Source organism: Carcharodon carcharias, chromosome 23 (assembly GCF_017639515.1).
Source record: "Carcharodon carcharias isolate sCarCar2 chromosome 23, sCarCar2.pri, whole genome shotgun sequence".
Classification (NCBI taxonomy): Eukaryota; Metazoa; Chordata; class Chondrichthyes; order Lamniformes; family Lamnidae; genus Carcharodon; species Carcharodon carcharias.
Window position 1 is genome coordinate 7,534,413 of NC_054489.1, and position 18,529 is coordinate 7,552,941.

The 18,529-nt window shown below is 45.5% G+C and overlaps 1 protein-coding gene across 2 annotated transcripts in view; it reads left to right on the forward strand.

The window, feature by feature from the left end:
- The window catches only part of socs7 (suppressor of cytokine signaling 7), a 68,541-nt gene that overhangs the window by 42,674 nt on the left and 7,338 nt on the right, over positions 1 to 18,529 (forward strand). For both annotated transcript variants that reach the window (XM_041173490.1, XM_041173491.1), the window contains one exon: positions 16,841 to 16,969. In XM_041173490.1, the coding sequence (XP_041029424.1) occupies positions 16,841 to 16,969 (129 nt within the window). The remainder of the gene's footprint in view (positions 1 to 16,840; positions 16,970 to 18,529) is intronic.

The following is an 18,529-nucleotide window of genomic DNA, read 5'->3' on the forward strand; positions in this document are numbered from 1 at the left end:
CCAGATTTCAACTATGCTTTGTGTGAAGAAGTGCTTTCTAACACCACCCCTGAACGGCCTGGCTCGAATTTAGGGTTATGCCTCCTTGTTTTGGACACTTCCCACGAGAGGAAATAATTTTTCTCTTGTCTACCTTATCAACTATAATTATCTTACAGACATCAATTAGATACTAAAATTTTGAACCTGAAAAGTAACCAAGTCAACTAAATACCTCATCAAGCTGGCAACAACATTTTCCATCAGCTGATGGTTCGAAGATACTTTTAACATCTGCAGAACCTCTGCTGCTGCAGTTTGAGCAAGCCTCACACTAGTACACTAGCTCATTGTTAAAGAACAGACATGCTCTTGCAGACTGGCAGGCTCACACTTGCACTCGTGCACTGACACAAGAATCATGGGTGCCTGGCAATGATTACAGAGTGCTAACCTAATTGAGGGATTCAAATGATGTCAGAAACCACAAGAGCAATGTTTGAGAGGTTCCATAATCCAAGATTAGATTCCAGACTCAGAGCCGACTCCTGCTAAATGTTCATCTTTGGCCCAAAGGCGAAGGTTGCAGAAAGTGCACTAGTTGCATGTTATATAATCTACAGTGCATGCTACGTCACCTCTCTACATTGTGTATTATATAATTTATACGCTGTATATTGGATGGAGGTGCAATATTTTATTTCCAGACTCTTAGTTTGCTGATTTGCCACCCTCGCCAGGCAGTCAATTTAACAAATTTGGCTTTCTTTAAGGTTCCGTTTGTTATGATCTAAGACTGTGTAACAGTGTGGGGCCACACTGTCATCATCCAGCCCAGACTCTTAGTGATGATATTGTGCAAATGTTGGCTTGCAAAATACAAGCTACAAAACTTATGACTTACATTTAATTTTTCTGAAACTCATTAGTAAGTTGTCACAAGCACACTTTACTTCCTATTCCCAGGAGCAGCCAGAAGCCAGGGTGATGTTACATTCTGGTGATGAGAAAACACATGAGGGGGTTGCTTTTAACAAGCAACAATCCAGGCTTGTGTAGGTGCAGTTGAGATAACCTTGTTTATTTTGACAATTAAAGATGAGAACAGTAGCACAGGACATAAATTTAAATTAGTGAACAGTAAATTTAAAACAGATATTGAGAAGAGCTCCATTACTCACAGAATAAAAGGCTGGCTGTGCGTTGTAAAATCTATTCCATCTTCATAAATAACTGGGCCAAAAGGAGAGACAGGCTATGAATGGATGAATACAAAGGCAACTGTAAAACAAGTTGTAAAACAAAACGAGCTGCTTGGATATTGCCTCCGCACAACATTGGAACGAAGTTAACAGATCTCCTATGGCATTGCTCCTGGATAGTATAGGAGCTGGTATGCAGGCTTTGATCTTCACGCTGGTCTTGACAGAACCTAGTCCATTGCTGTAATACAACAAATATACTGAAGTGATAACTGACTCAAGATAAAACCATTGCTGACCTTTTATTGTTACTGAAAGATACAGGCCTTACAGATATAAAAATATAAGAAGAGGAGTAGGCCATACAACATCTTGAGCCTGCTCTGCTGTTCAATAAATCACTGCTGATCTTCCACATCAGCTCTACTTTCCCACCCTATTCCCATACCCCTTGCTTCCCTCGAACCTACAAGTATCTCTTCATTTCAGTCTTGAATATACTCAAATACTGAATCTCCACAGCTCATCTGAGATAGAAAATTCTGAAGATTCACAACCCTTTGAGGGAAGAAATGTTCTTTGTTTCAGCCCAAAATGGCCGACCCTTCATCCTGAGGTGACGAACCCTAGTTCTAGGTCCCCCAGTCAGGGGAAACTACTTCTGAGCGTAAATTGCCTTAGCTTGGAGCGGGGTTATTTTTTATGTTCCTCCAGTTTCTGCTTGAATTCTTTTGTACATTCAAACATAAACTATTCCATTGCTCAGTGTTTTAGAATATAATTTACAAAATCTTTGCATTAAGAGAAATTCCTCCATATTTAAGGTGGTAACCTGGTGTAGTGTTATTAATGCCGCTGTAAATGGGCTTATCACAAAAAATAAGCATTTTAACTAGTGTACCTAGTTGGTCACCTGTAAATAGTACAATTTCAGATAAATAACTGAAAATGAAAAGGTTGTGGGTTCATGTACTACTCCAGAGAGTAAGCAATAATCTAGGCTGAAGCTCCAGTGGAGTACTGAGGGGGTACTGCATACAAACGTAACAAAATAGGAGCAGGAGTAGGCCACTCAGCCTTCGAGCCTGCTCCGCCATTCAACAAGATCATGGCTGATCTGTTTGCATTTCTAACTCCACATTCCCATCTAACCCCGATAACCTTCAATTCTTGTTAGGCAAGGGAATCAATCTACCCCTGCCTTAAAAATATTCAATGACTCCGCCTCCACCACCTTCTGATGCAGAGAGTTCCAAAGTCGCTCAACCCTCAGAGAAACATTCTCCTCATCTCGGCAATCCCTAATTTTAAAACAGTGCCTCCTGGTTCTGGACTCACCCACCAGAGGAAACATCCTGCCCACATCCACCTTGTCAATACCTTGCAGGATCTTATATATTTCAATCAAGTCACCCCCTCACCCCTCACTCTTCAAAACTCCAATGGAAACAAGCCCAGTCTGTCCAACCGTTCCTTATAACACAATCTGCTCATTCCAGGTATCAATCTAGTAAACCACCTCTGAACTGCCTCCGATGCATTGTCTGAGGTGCTACCTTTTGTGTCAGACATTAAACTGAGGTTCCTTTTGCCCGCCTCAGGTGGATATAAAAGAGGCCATGGTACTTTTCAGCAAAGAATGGGGGAGCTTCCCTGCTGTCTTAGCCAATATTGACCCCTCAACCTACAGCTATAACAGATTAACATTTATCATTATCACATTGCTGTTTGTGGGAGCTTGCTGTGCATTTACTGGCTGCTGTGCTTCCTATGTCACAATAGTGATTGCAGTTTAAATGTACTTAATTAGCTGTGAAGAGTTTGGGGATATACTGACGTTCTGCAAGGTGCCGTAGGAATACAAGTCTATTTATCTTGGTTCCTATTTTCACTGCAATGATATAATCTTTGGTGCTGTGTTAACCTTGGTAATGGACACAAACACAATCAACGAGAGCTTGGAGCTTTGAGGAAGGACAGGTTACATAGGGAACACACTTTTCAAAAAAAAACAAAAATTAAGGGCACTGATCACCCATCTCTTGTTGTTTTGGGATCTTTCTGTGAATAAATTGGCAGCTGTGCTTGCCTATCTTACAAACCAAACTAAATTTAAAAAAATAATTGACTATGAAGTGCTTTGGGATCTTGTGTTAATGTGAAAGGCGCTATATAAATGTGAGGTTTTGTTTGAACCATGTGGTGATGGCTTAGTTAAGGAAGTAGACCATGTTTGGAATGTGAATTAAGAGTCTGAATGCAACAAAGATAACACTGGGGACTTGCCACGCATAAAAAGAGAGGAAGTGTGTAATAGAAAAATCACTTTTTCTATTCAGTCTTGGGATGTGGGAGTCACTGGCACAGCCAGCATTTATTGCCCATCTCTAATTGCCCTTGAGAAGGTGGTGTTGAGCCACTATGTGGTATAAGTAGACCAACAATTTTGTTAGGAAGGGAGTCTCAGGATTTTGACCCAGTGACCATGAAGGACTGGTCATTATATGACCAAGTCTGGATAATGTATGAGTTGTGGGTGATGCTGTTGCCATTTGCTTGTTGCCCTTGTCTTTCTGATTGGCAGAGCTGGTGGGTTTGGGAGGTGCTAAATCATTAATCCCTGGGAGTATTCATTGGAGAAGATGTTAAGTGGCTTCAACTGAATCTTAAAGTGTGACAGGAAAAGAATTTGACAGAAACAGCTGTGTGTAATGGTGTAACATTTCTGGGTTCTGAGTGGACTGAAGGCAGTCACGCTAGATCAGTCCCTGGAAATCCGAGAAGTAACTCGTGTTAAAGAGCATTTGTGGGTAAACATTATTCAACAAAGTCACAGAAATGGAAGTCTAATAACAGCTTAAAAGCTCAAAAATTCAACTGCGCAGATGGTGCACGCTCATGCTTAGTGAGATTGGACATTAAGATGCAAGGACAGTCCACGCCAGGGAATACTGCAGATCGAGGAGACTAAACTGCTCCCTACTGTTAGCGAGACTCAGTGATGAAAAAGATTGAAGATATTTCGAAACCATCCTCAACCTTTTGAACACCTTTTGGCCCCGTTTCTCATCGGCCCAGGTTGCTAAGGTCTGGCCTAGTTCAGCAGACTTCAATCCACTCAGAATTTGAGACTCCCCTTGAGCAGAACTTTCTCTGTTGCATTCTTTCACCCTGAAGCCTTTTAGAAATGGTTGATTTCTCTACCACAGCCTTAGAGAATGTGTGTTTCCAACTAACAACTTTATAGATTACTGCATGCAGTAACTATTTCAAACAGCACATACTTTATCGCAGGCTGCAGGATATGAGTCTTACAGGCAGTAATGTATTAGGTAAAGTTGTGACAAAGAGGTGTGCATATAGCGCAGTGCTCATTGAAATTTACATTTTCAGTGATTATGATCATGTTTCAATGTATCTCCTCATCCTCCTTATCTGTCTGCAGTCTCTGGCACTGTTGAGCACACCATGGCTGCTGTTTCAGTGCATATTATGTAGGGGCCTGTAGTGCATCATGAGCTGTTGTTGTTCAGGCTTTAAGTGGGGGATGGGCTTCACTATTCCCATTTTTAAAGAATTCAGGGATAATTCCAGATGGCATTGCTCATGATTTGCTGAACTCTCATTTAGTGATTAGGAAGTTATGAGCAGCAGACCCCAGAATGTCTGATACGTGTTCACAGTATTGGCAATGGCTCACTGGGTTGATAGATTCCTGGGATCAGAGAGCTGTCCTATGAGAAGAAATGGAGTAGAATCGTCTACAATATATTCTGGAATTTAGAAGAATGAGAGGCAATCTCCATTGAAATGTATGCATTTCTTTGAGGGCTTGACAGGGTAGATACTGAGAGGCTGTTTACCCTGGTTGTGGAGTCTAAAATTAGGGATCACATTCTCAAAATAAGAGATTGACCATTTAGGAACAAGATAAGGAAACATTTCTCCACCCAAATGGTTGTGAATCTTTGGAATTCTCCACACCAGAGAGCTGTGGATCTCAGTCGATGAGTATACTCAAGTCTGAGTCTGAGGGATTTTTGGACAATTGAGAGAATTGGGAGATATGGGAATAGGGCAGGAGAGTGGTGTTGAGGTTGATGCTCAGCCATGATCTTGCTGAATGGCAGAGCAGGCTCGAGGAGACGAAAAGCCTACTTTTGTTCTTGTATCTTACGTTCCCAGTGGATGAAACCCAACTCTGATGTTAAAAGTATCTTCGAACCATCTTCAATTTCCCTCCTAGCTGTCGTGTTTCCCAAACCCAAAACTAGACAGTAGATGAGATTGAGATGGAAACTTGAGTTCTAACAGGCACTTTGCCAGTGCTGAGATCGGTTTTTAAAATCTTACCTGTTGATGTGATGAATCACAAATAATATTGCAACAGGCGAAATGGGTGCTTAATGTTTATTGCTGATTTCTGGGCAGCTGATTGAAAAACTAGATTTGTTCAGGCCCAAACCAATAACATCTTGCATTTATATAGCATCTTTAATAGGGTAAAATGTTCCCAGGTGCTTCATAGGAACGTTACCCAACAAAATTCGGCACCAAGAAACGAGGACAGGTGGCCAAAAGCTTGGTCAAAGATGCAGGTTTTCAGAAGCAAATTAAAAGGTTTAGGGAGGGAATTCTAGAAGTATAGTTCTTAATCAATTAAAATTGTGGGTGAGCAAGGGGCCAGATTTGGAGCAATGCAGAGAAACTGGGGGTCTACAGCGGTTGCAGAAGTTAGAGCTAGAGAGAGAGCCCAAAGATTTGAAAGCGAGGGTGAGCATCATAAAATTGATGCATGGCCAATGGAGGTCAGGGGCGGGTGGGCTGATGGGTGAACAGGACTTGGTACAAATTAGGATCTGGAGTTTTAGATGAGCTCAAGTTTATCAAGCAGATCAATAATGACCTCTGAGTGAACGATGCTTCTGTTAAGAAGGGAATTTGTATACAGAGAACTAATTAATATAGCTGGCACTAGCCGCAGATATCTGATGCTGATGGAACCCAGAAGGCTAGAAAATAATGTTCTCATGGCCTTGGATCAGATCTCAGTGACAGAATGGGAACAGTGATCAGAACACTTCCTGGAGTAGAGGCTGTTGATTGAAGCTGACAGTTTGATTTCACTCCTGTCTGAGCCGTTCTTTCATTTACAGTCACTGAAAAACCGGCTGATGTTGTGCCAGTATTGAACTTCCCTGTTTTTTTTTTTCTCTTTTTTCATTTCCTTCCTCATGACAGTCTAGCTCATGGAGCATGAAAGCTTGTCAATCTCTTCTAACTTGCACTGAATCTTGTTCACCCATCACCCCCTGTGCTTGTTGACCCACACTGGCTTCCAGTTAAGCAATGCCTCGATTTTACAATTCCCATCCTTGTTTTCAAATGCTTCAATGGGTCTTGCCTCCCTATCTCTGTACCCCCTCCAGCTATACAACCATCCCTATCCTTGTAACCTCCTCCAGCCCCTCCAACCCTCCCTATCTCTGTAACCTCCTCCAGCCCCCTACAACCATCCCAGATTTCGGTTTCTGAGTTCTGTCCTCTTTTTCATCACCCACAGCCTTCATGCCACCATTGGCAGCTGTCCTGCCAATTTCCCAGGCCCTAAGTACTGGAATTTCTGGAATTCCCTTCCTAAACCTCCCACTTCTCTCCCCTCCTTCAAACTTTTCTTTAAAACCTAACTCTTTGACTAAGTCTATGGTAGCCTCCTTTGGATCAGTGTTAATATTTGATTAGGCTCCTGTGATGTGTCTTGGGAAGTTTTACTCTGTGCAAGGTGTTATAGAGTGCTACAAATGATATTTGTGCCTCATCAGTGCCAAGCAATGCCTATCACCAACAAGAGAGAGTTGAACCATTTATGTTCAATGGCATTACCATCACTGAATCCTCCACCAACAACATCCTAGGGGTTACCATTGACCAGAAACTGAACTGGACCAACCATTTAATACTGTGGCTACAAGCGCAGGTTGGAAGCTGGGAATTCTGTGGCAAGCAACTCGCCACCTGACTCCTTAAAGCTTGTCCACCACCCACAAGACAGACGTCAGGAGTGTGATGGAATACTCTCCATTTGCCTGGATGAGTGCAGCTCCACACCACCCAGGACAAAGCAGCCTGCTTGATTGGCACCCTTTCCACAAACATTCACTCCCTCCACCACCAATGCACAGTAACAGCAGTGTGTACCATCTACAAGATGCACTTCAGGAACTCACCAAGACTCCTCTGACTGCACTTTCCAACCCTCAACCTCTACCACCTAGAAGAACAAGGGCAGCAGATGCATGGGAGCGCCATTACCTTCAAGTTCCCTTCTAATTCAGACACCATCCTGATTTGGAAATATATCATCTTTCCTTCACTGTTGGTGGGTCTAAATCCTGGAACTCCCTTCCTAACAACACTGTGGGTGTACCTACATCACAGGGACTGCAGTGGTTCAAGAAGGCAGCTCACCACCACCTTCTCATGGGCAATAAATGCTGGCCTTGCCTGTGATGCTCAGCTCTTCAGAATGAACAAAGAAGAAAAAAAATTCAGGCAAGTTGTTGGTGTTTCCCAGTGGGTGACCCAGCCTATGAGGTTTGAGTTTGGCTGCTGAGTCTAGGCGCTACTCAGTGTTTGTTGTTATACCTGGCTGGAGATATCTTTCCCTAGGCACAAGATGACAAGATGGTTTTTGGAATGTGGTTTCTTTCTTTCATTCTCTACCCCCGCCCATACACACACACACACACACACACACACACACAAACACACACACAACCACCACCTTGAGAACTATCTTCATCTTCAGGAGACAATGGCACAGTGCTTTTGTCACTAGACTAGTATTCCAAAAAGCCCAGGGTAGTGCTCTGGGGACCCAGGTTCGAATCCCACCACAGCAGATGGTGAAATTTGAATCCAGTAGAAATCTGGAATGAAAAGTCTGATGATGACCATGAAAATCATAGCCGTTTGTTGTAAAAACCCATCTGGTTCACTAATGTCCTTTTCAGGGAAGGAAATCTGTCCTTACCTGGTCTGGCCTACGTGTGACCCCAGATCCACAGCAATGTGGTTGACTCTTAATTCCCCTTGTTCAGAGGGCAATTAGGGATGGGCGGTAAACGCTGGCCTAGCCATGACGCCCACATCCCATGAACGAATGACGAAAAAGAAAGTACAAATTCAGCACCAAAAAAGTTTTAAATGCTTTGAATTTCATTTTGTATCAAAATTAAGGTCACTTTTGCTGGAATACAGAACCACATCGATATTCGCTAATGTGCTTCACGTGAAGCCAATTACTTTAGAGTGACTGTGTACTGCAGGAAAATGGGTCAGTCATTTTGTGCACAGCAAGATCACACAAATATCGACCAGATGAAAGCGCAGTTATTCCATTCTTGTGCGGTGTTGGTTTGAAACATGTTTGAGATTATTCTCTCTTTTTCTCTCTGTCTCTCCCTTTCTCTTTCTCTCCCCCCCCTTTTCTCTTTCTCTCCCCCCCCTTTTCTCTTTCTCTCCCCACCTTTTCTCTTTCTATCCCCACTTTTCTGTTTCTGTGCCCCCCTTTTCTCTTTCTCTCCCCCCTTTTCTCTTTCTCTCCCCCCCCTTTTCTCTTTCTCTCCCCCCCCTTTTCTCTTTCTCTCCCCCCCTTTTCTCTTTCTCTCCCCCTTTCTCTTTCTCTCCCGCCCTTTCTCTTTCTCTCCCCCCCTTTCTCTTTCTCTCCCCCCCTTTCTCTTTTCTCCTCTCCCCCCTTTCTCTTTCTCTCCCCCCTTTCTCTTTCTCTCCCCCCTTTCCTTCTTCCCTCTCCCCCCCCTTTCTCTTTCTCTCCCCCCCTTTCTCTTTCTCTCTCCCTCTCCCCCCCCTTTCTCTTTCTCTTCCCCCCCTTTCTCTTTCTCTCCCCCCCTTTCTCTTTCTCTCCCCCCTTTCTCTTTTCTCTCCTCCCCCTTTCTCTTTCTCTCTCCCCCTTTCTCCTTCTCTCTCCCCTTTTCTCTTCCTCTTCCCCCTTTCTCTTTCTCTCTCCCCCTTTCTCTTTCTCTCTCCCCCTTTCTCTTTCTCTCTCCCCCTTTCTCTTTCTCTCTCCCCCTTCTCTTTCTCTCCCTCTCCCCCCTTTCTCTTTCTCTCTCCCCCTTTCTCTTTCTCTCTCCCCCTTTCTCTTTCTCTCTCCCCCTTTCTCTTTCTCTCTCCCCCTTTCTCTTTCTCTCTCCCCCTTTCTCTTTCTCTCTCCCCCTTTCTCTCTCTCTCTCCCCCTTTCTCTTTCTCTCTCCCCCTTTCTCTTTCTCTCTCCCCCTTTTTCTCTCTCACCCCCTTTCTCTTTTTCTCTCTCCCCCTTTCTCTCTCCCCCTTTCTCTTTCTCTCTCCCCCTTTCTCTCTCCCCCTTTCTCTCTCCCCCTTTCTCTCTCCCCCTTTCTCTCTCCCCCTTTCTCTCTCCCCCTTTCTCTCTCCCCCTTTCTCTCTCCCCCTTTCTCTCTCCCCCTTTCTCTCTCCCCCTTTCTCTCTCCCCCTTTCTCTCTCCCCCTTTCTCTCTCCCCCTTTCTCTCTCCCCCTTTCTCTCTCCCTCTTTCTCTCTCCCTCTTTCTCTCTCCCTCTTTCTCTCTCCCTCTTTCTCTCTCCCTCTTTCTCTCTCCCTCTTTCTCTTTCTCTGCCCCCCTTTCTCTTTCTCTGCCCCCCTTTCTCTTTCTCTGCCCCCCTTTCTCTTTCTCTGCCCCCCTTTCTCTTTCTCTGCCCCCCTTTCTCTTTCTCTCCCCCCCTTTCTCTTTCTCTCTCCCCCCCACTTTCTCTTTCTCTCTCCCCCCCCCCTTTCTCTTTCTCTCTCCCCCCCCTTTCTCTTTCTCTCTCCCCCCCTTTCTCTTTCTCTCCCCCCCCCTTTCTCTTTCTCTCTCCCCCCCTTTCTCTTTCTCTCCCCCCTCTCCCTCTTTCTCTCTTCTCTCTCTCACCCTCACTCTCTCCCCTCCTTAAATGAACGCCTGGTGGATTATATAATTATATAGAGTTGGGGGTGGTTTGGTAATGCCCATTAATGTGTCAACATACTGTGCTACAGAGAGGTGATGAGGGTCAGCTATGTTGACTGCGCCTTCATATAAACATCACTCCAATAGAAACTTAACCAAGAAATAGAATCTTTGAGAGCTAATACTGTGAGCAAGCTTTAAATATGAGTATCACCACCATGGTTTGGTTTGATGATTCTCACTCTCCAACTGTCTCAGGACTCATATATATATATATATATATATATATATAAAACAAAAAAACTGCGGATGCTGGAAATCCAAAACAAAAACAGAATTACCTGGAAAAACTCAGCAGGTCTGGCAGCATCGGCGGAGAAGAAAAGAGTTGACGTTTCGAGTCCTCATGACCCTTTGACAGAACTTGCATTCGAGTCCAAGAAAGAGTTGAAATATAAGCTGGTTTAAGGTGTGTGTGTGGGGGGCGGAGAGATAGAGAGACAAAGAGGTGGAGGGGGGGGGGTGTGGTTGTAGGGACAAACAAGCAGTGATAGAAGCAGATCATCCAGCAGCACCGCCGTACCCTTTTTCAAAGCTGCGCGTGCCCCCAGTTTCATTTTATCCTTCGGCTCATCCGACGCCTCAACAAGAAACTTGTTCTCTTTCTCTCAAGTGCTAAGGAATGCAAGCTGCAACAACTCATCGACACCAAAACCCATCTAGGACCCTCCACCCCTGCCTGTTCCTCCGTCCCCACCCTTTCTTCCAATCCCAGCCCCAGCCGTGTATTCACTATACCCCCTGACCTTCCCCTCTCTGATGCTGAACGTTCAGTGCTCAGCAAAGGACTTAGTTTCATACCCTTACGCCCTCACCTCAATGAATTTCGGGCTCGGCATGATACTGAACTCTTCTTCCGCCGTCTTCGTCTCCGGGCTCACTTCTTTGGGCAGGAGTCCTCTCCCAGTTCAACGGATCCTTTTACCCATCTCCAATATTCTCCCTCCACCTGGACCCCTCCCTCTGGATTCTTACCTTCTCTCGATCTTTTCATTGAGAACTGTCGGCGCGACATTAGTCGTCTCAATTTCTCTGCTCCTCTCACCCATTCTAACCTGTCTCTCTCTGAACTTACTGCACTCCATTCTCTCAGGTCCAACCCTGACATTGTCATCAAACCCGCTGACAAGGGTGGTGCTGTTGTTGTCTGGCGCACTGACCTCTACCTCGCGGAGGCTGAGCGTCAACTCGCAGACACTTCCTCCTACCTCTCCCTGGACCATGACCCCACCACTGAACATCAAGCCATTGTTACCAGGACTGTCAGTGACCTCATCTCCTCTGGGGATCTCCCTCCCACAGCTTCCAACCTGATAGTCGCCCAACCTCGGACGGCCCGCTTCTATCTCCTACCCAAAATCCACAAACAGAACTGCCCCGGTAGACCGATCATCTCAGCTTGCTCCTGCCCCACAGAACTCATTTCTCGTTATCTTGACTCCCTTCTTTCTCCCCTTGTCCAGTCCCTTCCCACCTACATCCGTGATTCCTCTGACACCTTACGTCACATCAACAATTTCCAGTTCCCTGGCCCCAACCGCTTACTCTTCACCATGGACGTCCAATCCCTCTACACCTCCATCCCCCACCAGGATGGTCTGAGGACCCTTAGCTTCTTCCTCGAACAGAGGCCCGAACAATCCCCATCCACCACTACTCTCCTCCATCTGGCTGAACTTGTTCTCACGCTGAACAATTTCTCCTTCAACTCCTCTCACTTCCTCCAAATAAAAGGTGTGGCTATGGGTACCCGCATGGGCCCCAGCTATGCCTGTCTCTTTATGGGGTATGTGGAACATTCCTTATTGCAGTCCTACTCCGGCCCCCTTCCACAACTCTTTCTCCGGTACATCGATGATTACTTCGGTGCCGCTTCATGCTCTCGTCAGGACTTGGAAAAATTTATTAATTTTGCTTCCAATCTCCACCCCTCCATCATTTTCACGTAGTCCATCTCTGACACTTCCCTTCCCTTCCTTGACCTCTCTGTCTCAATCTCTGGTGATAGACTGTCCACCAATATCCATTACAAACCCACCAACTCCCACAGCTATCTCGACTACAGCTCCTCACACCCCGCTTCCTGTAAGGACTCCATCCCATTCTCTCAGTTCCTTCGCCTCCGTCGCATCTGTTCCGATGATGCTACATTCAAAAACAGTTCCTCTGACATGTCCTCCTTCTTCCTTAACCGAGGTTTTCCACCCACGGTCGTTGACAGGGCCTCAAGCGTGTCTGGCCCATCTCCCGCGCATCCGCCCTCACGCCTTCTCCTCCCTCCCAGAAACATGATAGGGTCCCCCTTGTCCTCACTTATCACCCCACCAGCCTCTGCATTCAAAGGATCATCCTCCGCCATTTCCGCCAACTCCAGCATGATGCCACCACCAAACACATCTTCCCTTCACCCCCCTTATCGGCATTCCGTAGGGATCGCTCCCTCCGGGACACCCTGGTCCACTCCTCCATCACCCCCTACCCCTCAACCCCCTCCTATGGCACCACCCCATGCCCACGCAAAAGATGCAACACCTGCCCCTTCACTTCCTCTCTCCTCAGCGTCCAAGGACCCAAACACTCCTTTCAAGTGAAGCAGCATTTCACATGCATTTCCCCCAAATTAGTCTACTGCATTCGTTGCTCCCAATGTGGTCTCCTCTACATTGGAGAGACCAAACGTAAACTGGGCGACCGCTTTGCAGAACACCTGCAGTCTGTCCGCAAGAATGACCCAAACCTCCCTGTCGCTTGCCATTTTAACACTCCACCCTGCTCTCTTGCCCACATGTCTGTCCTTGGCTTGCTACATTGTTCCAGTGAAGCCCAACGCAAACTGGAGGAATAGCACCTCATCTTCCGACTAGGGACTTTACAGCCTTCCGGACTGAATATTGAATTCAACAACTTTAGGTCGTAAGCTCCCTCCCCCATCCCCACCCCCTTTCTGTTTCCCCCTTCCCTTTTTTTTCCCAATAAATTATAAAGATTTTCCTTTTCCCACCTATTTCCATTATATAAAAAAAAACCCCACTAGAGCTATACCTTGAGTGCCCTACCATCCATTCTTAATTAGCACATTCGTTTAGATAATATCACCAACTTTAATTTTAACAGCTATGTGTTCTATTGTACTATTGTCATTGACATCTTTTGATGATCTGCTTCTATCACTGCTTGTTTGTCCCTACAACCACAACCCCCCCCTCCACCTCTTTGTCTCTCTATCTCTCCGCCCCCCACACACACACCTTAAACCAGCTTATATTTCAACTCTTTCTTGGACTCGAACGCAAGTTCTGTCGAAGGGTCATGAGGACTCGAAACGTCAACTCTTTTCTTCTCCGCCGATGCTGCCAGACCTGCTGAGTTTTTCCAGGTAATTCTGTTTTTGTTTTGTCTCAGGATTCATGTCTAGTGTGGGTGTATTTTGTTGCAGGTTGGCCTGCATTAGAAGTGTTTTTTATTCCCTTTGCGATTCTGCGCTGTCCCACTCGGCCTGTTGTGCTCGAGGGGAGGCCCTGGGGGTTTTGTAAGTGAGCTATTCTGGAAAAACAAAGACGAGAATTCTAAAAACGAGGACCCCTTCCAAAACGTGGCAAACAAGCTGCGTAAGTTCAGTCAGTCGGACTTGTTCTGCTTGTGTTGCCAGCATCACTTCTGCAAAACCAGCCCTGACTTAAACTACAAAGGAAAGTCCTAGTCTTTGAGTCACTCGGTCATGGGTTCAGAGACTTGAGCACCATAATGCAGGCTGACGCTCCCAGTGCTGTTGGGCAGGCTAGCAGGAGGCCTGATGTTCCCAGTGCTGAGGGACAGTTATCATCCACACACTTTATAATAGCGGGGACTGATTATCACCAGGAAGAGGAACCCAGGATGACTTCTTCTAACCCACATACCCCAACCTAGAAACCTATTGTCGATCCGGTGTTGTCAGACAGCTGAGACTAGCAAGTTCAGAGCTGCGTCTGTTTGGGGCATATTGATGGTGAAAAAGAGAGACATGCATTTCTGTAGCGCCTTGTACAGCCTCAGTCTGTCGCAATACTCTTTACAGCTAATGAAGTACTTTTTGAAGTGTAGTCACTGCTGTAACATCAGGGAATGGAGAATAAATTTGACCACAGCAAGATGCAAATACAATTTGATAATGAACAAATTATCTGCATTGTTTTAGTGAAGTGGCTACAAAAGCAGGTCAGAGGCTGGGAATTCTGCAGAGAGTAACTCACCTCCTGACTCCCCAAATCCTGTCCACCATCTGCAAGGCACATGTCAGGAGTGTGATGGAATAGTCCCCACTTGCCTGGATGAGTGCAGCTCCCACAACACTGATAACATCCAGGACAAAGCAGCCTGCTTGACTGGCACTATCTCCACCACCTTAAACATTCACTCCCTCCACCATCAACACACAGTAGCAGCAGTGTGTACCATCTACAAGGTGCACTGCAAGAACTCACCAAGGCTCCTTAGACAGCACCTTCCAAACCCACGACTGCTACCATCTCGAAGGACAAAGGTAACAGACGCTTGGGAACCCCGCCACCTGGAAGTTCCCCTCCAAGCCACTCACCATCCTGACTTGGAAATCTATCGCCGTTCCTTCGCTGTCGCTGGGTCAAAATCCTGAGACTCCCTACCTGACACCATATGGATTGCAGCGGTTCAAGAAGGCAGCTCACCACCACCTCCGTCACCTTCTCAAGGGCAATTAGAGATGGGCAATAAATGCTGTCCTAGCCAACAGCGCCCACAGCCCAGTAAAGAATAAATGATGTAGGTTGGGAGATAAATATTGGCCAAGACACTGGGGAGATCTCCTGTGCTGTTCTGAACGGTGGCCATGAGATCTTAGTGTCTACCTGAGAGAGCAGGGGGCCTGATTTAATATTTCTTCCAAAAGATGCCACCTCTGACAGTGCAGCACTCCATCGGTATGGGCACTGGGAGAGTCATCTGACTCTGAGGTAGGCATGCTACCCAATGAGCCACTGCTGGTACCGAGGGAGCTTCATGTGCTCAAAACTGACAGAAAGCTAGGGAAGAGTTTATCCATATGATGACATGACGTGACATTGTTCTCTCTCTACTGCGCATGAAGCTTTGCCAAACGCTGGAATTAATAAATAATTACACTCAGAACAGTATCCAAAATGTTTTTTTTTTTTGCTTGGGGCTGATTGACAGGAACAGGTCCTGTGCCTGAGGCTGAGAGCACTTGGGTTCTCTTTGAGAGTGATTGTCGAGGAGATTTTAATAATTTCAAACAGAATGATGCAATGCCGAAGGAGGCCATTTGGCCCATTGTGTCTTTTCCAGCTCTTTGAAAAAACTATTCAATTAATCCCACTCCCCACCCCCCACTTTACCCCCAAATCCCTGCAATTTTTTCACTTTCAGTTATTTACCCAACTCCCTTTCAATAGTTACTATTGAATCTGCATCCACTGCACTTTCAAACAATGTGTCTATGCCATTAAAAAAAAATCCCCTCTACTCCTTTTGTCAATTCCCTTAAGTTTGTCCTCTGGTCACCCAACCTCCTGCCGCAGGAAATGGTTTCTTCCTAAACACTCTACATCACATGGGCTGTGGTGGTTCAAGAAGGCGGCTCACCATCACCCTCCTGAGGGCAATTAATGCTGGCCGAGCCAGTGATCCCCACAACTCACGAGTGAATGAATAAATAGAAAAAACTGTCAAAATCATTCATGATTCTGAACTTTCTCTGCTCTAAACTTCACCTTCTCCCATCTCCATGAGCTAAACAAAGGTTTCCTTGTCTAAGAGAGGGTATAGTTGTCATAGAATGAGTGCAACAAAGGATCACTAGACTGATCCATGGGATGAGGGGATTGTTCTGTGGCAAAGGAGATTGAGTAGTTGAGACCTTGGAAAATGAGAGGTGATCTCAATGAATATATTAAAATTCTAAAGGAGTTTGACAGTGCAGATGCTGAAAGGATGTTTCCTTTGGCTAGGGAGTCTAGAATTAGGTACCACAAATTCAGAATAAGGGCCATTTATGACTTGGATGAGACATTTCTTCACTCGGAGAGTGATGCATCTTGTAGATGGTACATAACAGCAGCCGATGTGGAGAGGATGAATGTTTAAGGTGGTGGTGGGGTGCAAATCAAGGGGGCTACTTTGTCCCTGGATGATGTCGATCTTCTCAAGGGCAATTGGGGATGGGCGATAAATGCTGGCCTAGCCAGCGACGCCCACATCCCATGGGTGAATTTTTAAAAAAAGTGTTGTTGGAGCTGCACTCATCCAGGCAAGTGGAGAATATTCCATCAGACTCTTGATATACGCCTTGTAGATGGCTTTGGGGACTCAGGAGGTGAGTTACTTACCACAAAATACACAGCCTCTGCCCTCTCATGGCTGTGTGTGGATGATGACATAGTCAAGTGGATGTTGCAAGCAGCTTGGAGTTATATAAAGGACAAAGGGAACCGTTTCAACACATGGTCCCTGTCCTCTGAAGGATTGGAGGTAATAGCTATTTTTTGTACTCTCCTTTGTTACTGTTGTTGAACTGATCCTCAGGAGGAGCTGGTGCTGGCCAGCAAAGTGCAGGTCCGTTGGGTGCATTGTACCTATGACTCACTGCAACTTCTCTTTCACTAACAGGTACATTCAGCCTCTGGTGTCATCCGAAATTTGAAGACCGCTGTCAGTCTGTGGTCGAGTTCATCGAAAGGGCCATTATGCATTCCAAAAACGGGAAATTTCTGTATTTTCTACGCTCACGAGTTCCTGGTAAGTTGGGGTCTCCCTGCTTTTCTTCATTGAATCTTATGAAGCTCGTGCTTTGACTTCCAGGGGAGGGCCACAGCTGTGTCCAGGGCTGTACTTATGGCCAAAGCTGGTCCGCGCACAGTCACTAAACCAGCAAATTCCCGAGATCTGACAATTCCTCATTTCCCACCATCTTTCATAACTTCTGTTGATCCTTCATCTTCGGTTTGTGGAAATGGCTGTCACACATGCCTTAATCTGTAGTTTAACCTTTAATGATGTGGCCTTGTGAACCTGTAGGTGAGCAGAATCTGGGAGGAAGGGGAGAGGTTGAGTCTTGCATTCCTTAAAGTGAAAGCGGTCTTGAATGAGGAAGTGGATGTTTGGTTCCTGTTGACCTGTTGTTATTAACTTAAACCAAAGCAAGCAAGCTCCATCAAATTAGCTTTGTTTTATCTATTTCTAACATCATTAATTAAACAACGAGGAACATTTTATTATGACAAAGGTGCTATATAAATACAAGTTGTTATCATAGGACAATGAGGGGGCCATTCAGCCCATTGAGCCTGTTCCATTATTCACTTAGATCATGGCTGGCTCTTTATCTTGGTTCCTTAAGCATTAATTCCTTTGCCTAACAAAAAAAAATCTATCCATCTTGGTCCTTAACTTTTCAAATGACCACCCCCAGACTCAACAGCTATTTGGAGGGAAGAGTTCCAGATTTCCACTGTTTTTGTATGAAGAAGTGCTTCCTGACATTACCCCCTGAACAGCCTAGCTCGAATTTTAAGGTAATGACCCCCCCCCCACCTCCCTCTGTTCAGGATTCCCACCCTCCTGCATTAGAAATATGTAGCTTCTCTATCAAATTCATTGAGCATATTCGATCTCCGATTGGTTTTCTGTACTCGAGGGAAAATGAGTCCAGTCAATGAAACCCATCCGAAAAATTGAACCTCCTTTAGCCCGGGTATCATTCTGCTAACTCCCAAGTGTGAGTCACAGGCAGAGTGCAGCTACATTCTCTGGTCACTGCCTCATTTTGATTGGGGTGAAGATTAGCAAAGATCGAAATGCTTGTAGAGCGTCAAGTGACAAAAAAAAGAATAAACAACTGATTTGACCTGGTATCGTGTGATAATTGGTCCTGAAAGGGCAACTCCTCTGTGTTAAGCTTATTTTAATGGTGGGTATTTTTCTGATCCTCCCTTCCAGACCAGGTGCTGTACCTCAGACAGAGGCCATTTACCCGTTTCTCTGCAAGTACCACTCTCCACTCAACTGAGCTTAGCTGAGAGGCAGTAAGAGGAAAAATTACCTTTCTATAGCATCTTTCACAATCTCAGGGCATTCCAAAGCCCTTTCCAGCTGATGGAATATCTTTATGAAGTGTAGTCACTGCTGTAATGTGGAAATGCAGCAGCCAGCTTGTGCACAGCAAGCTCCCACAAATGTGATAGTGGATGTTGATCGAGAGGTCAATATTACCCCAGGACAGTAGGAGGGTCACCACTATCCTCAATGCCTCTAGGCCAGGGGACAAGACAAATCAGGAAGGCTTCCTGTCCTTCATTC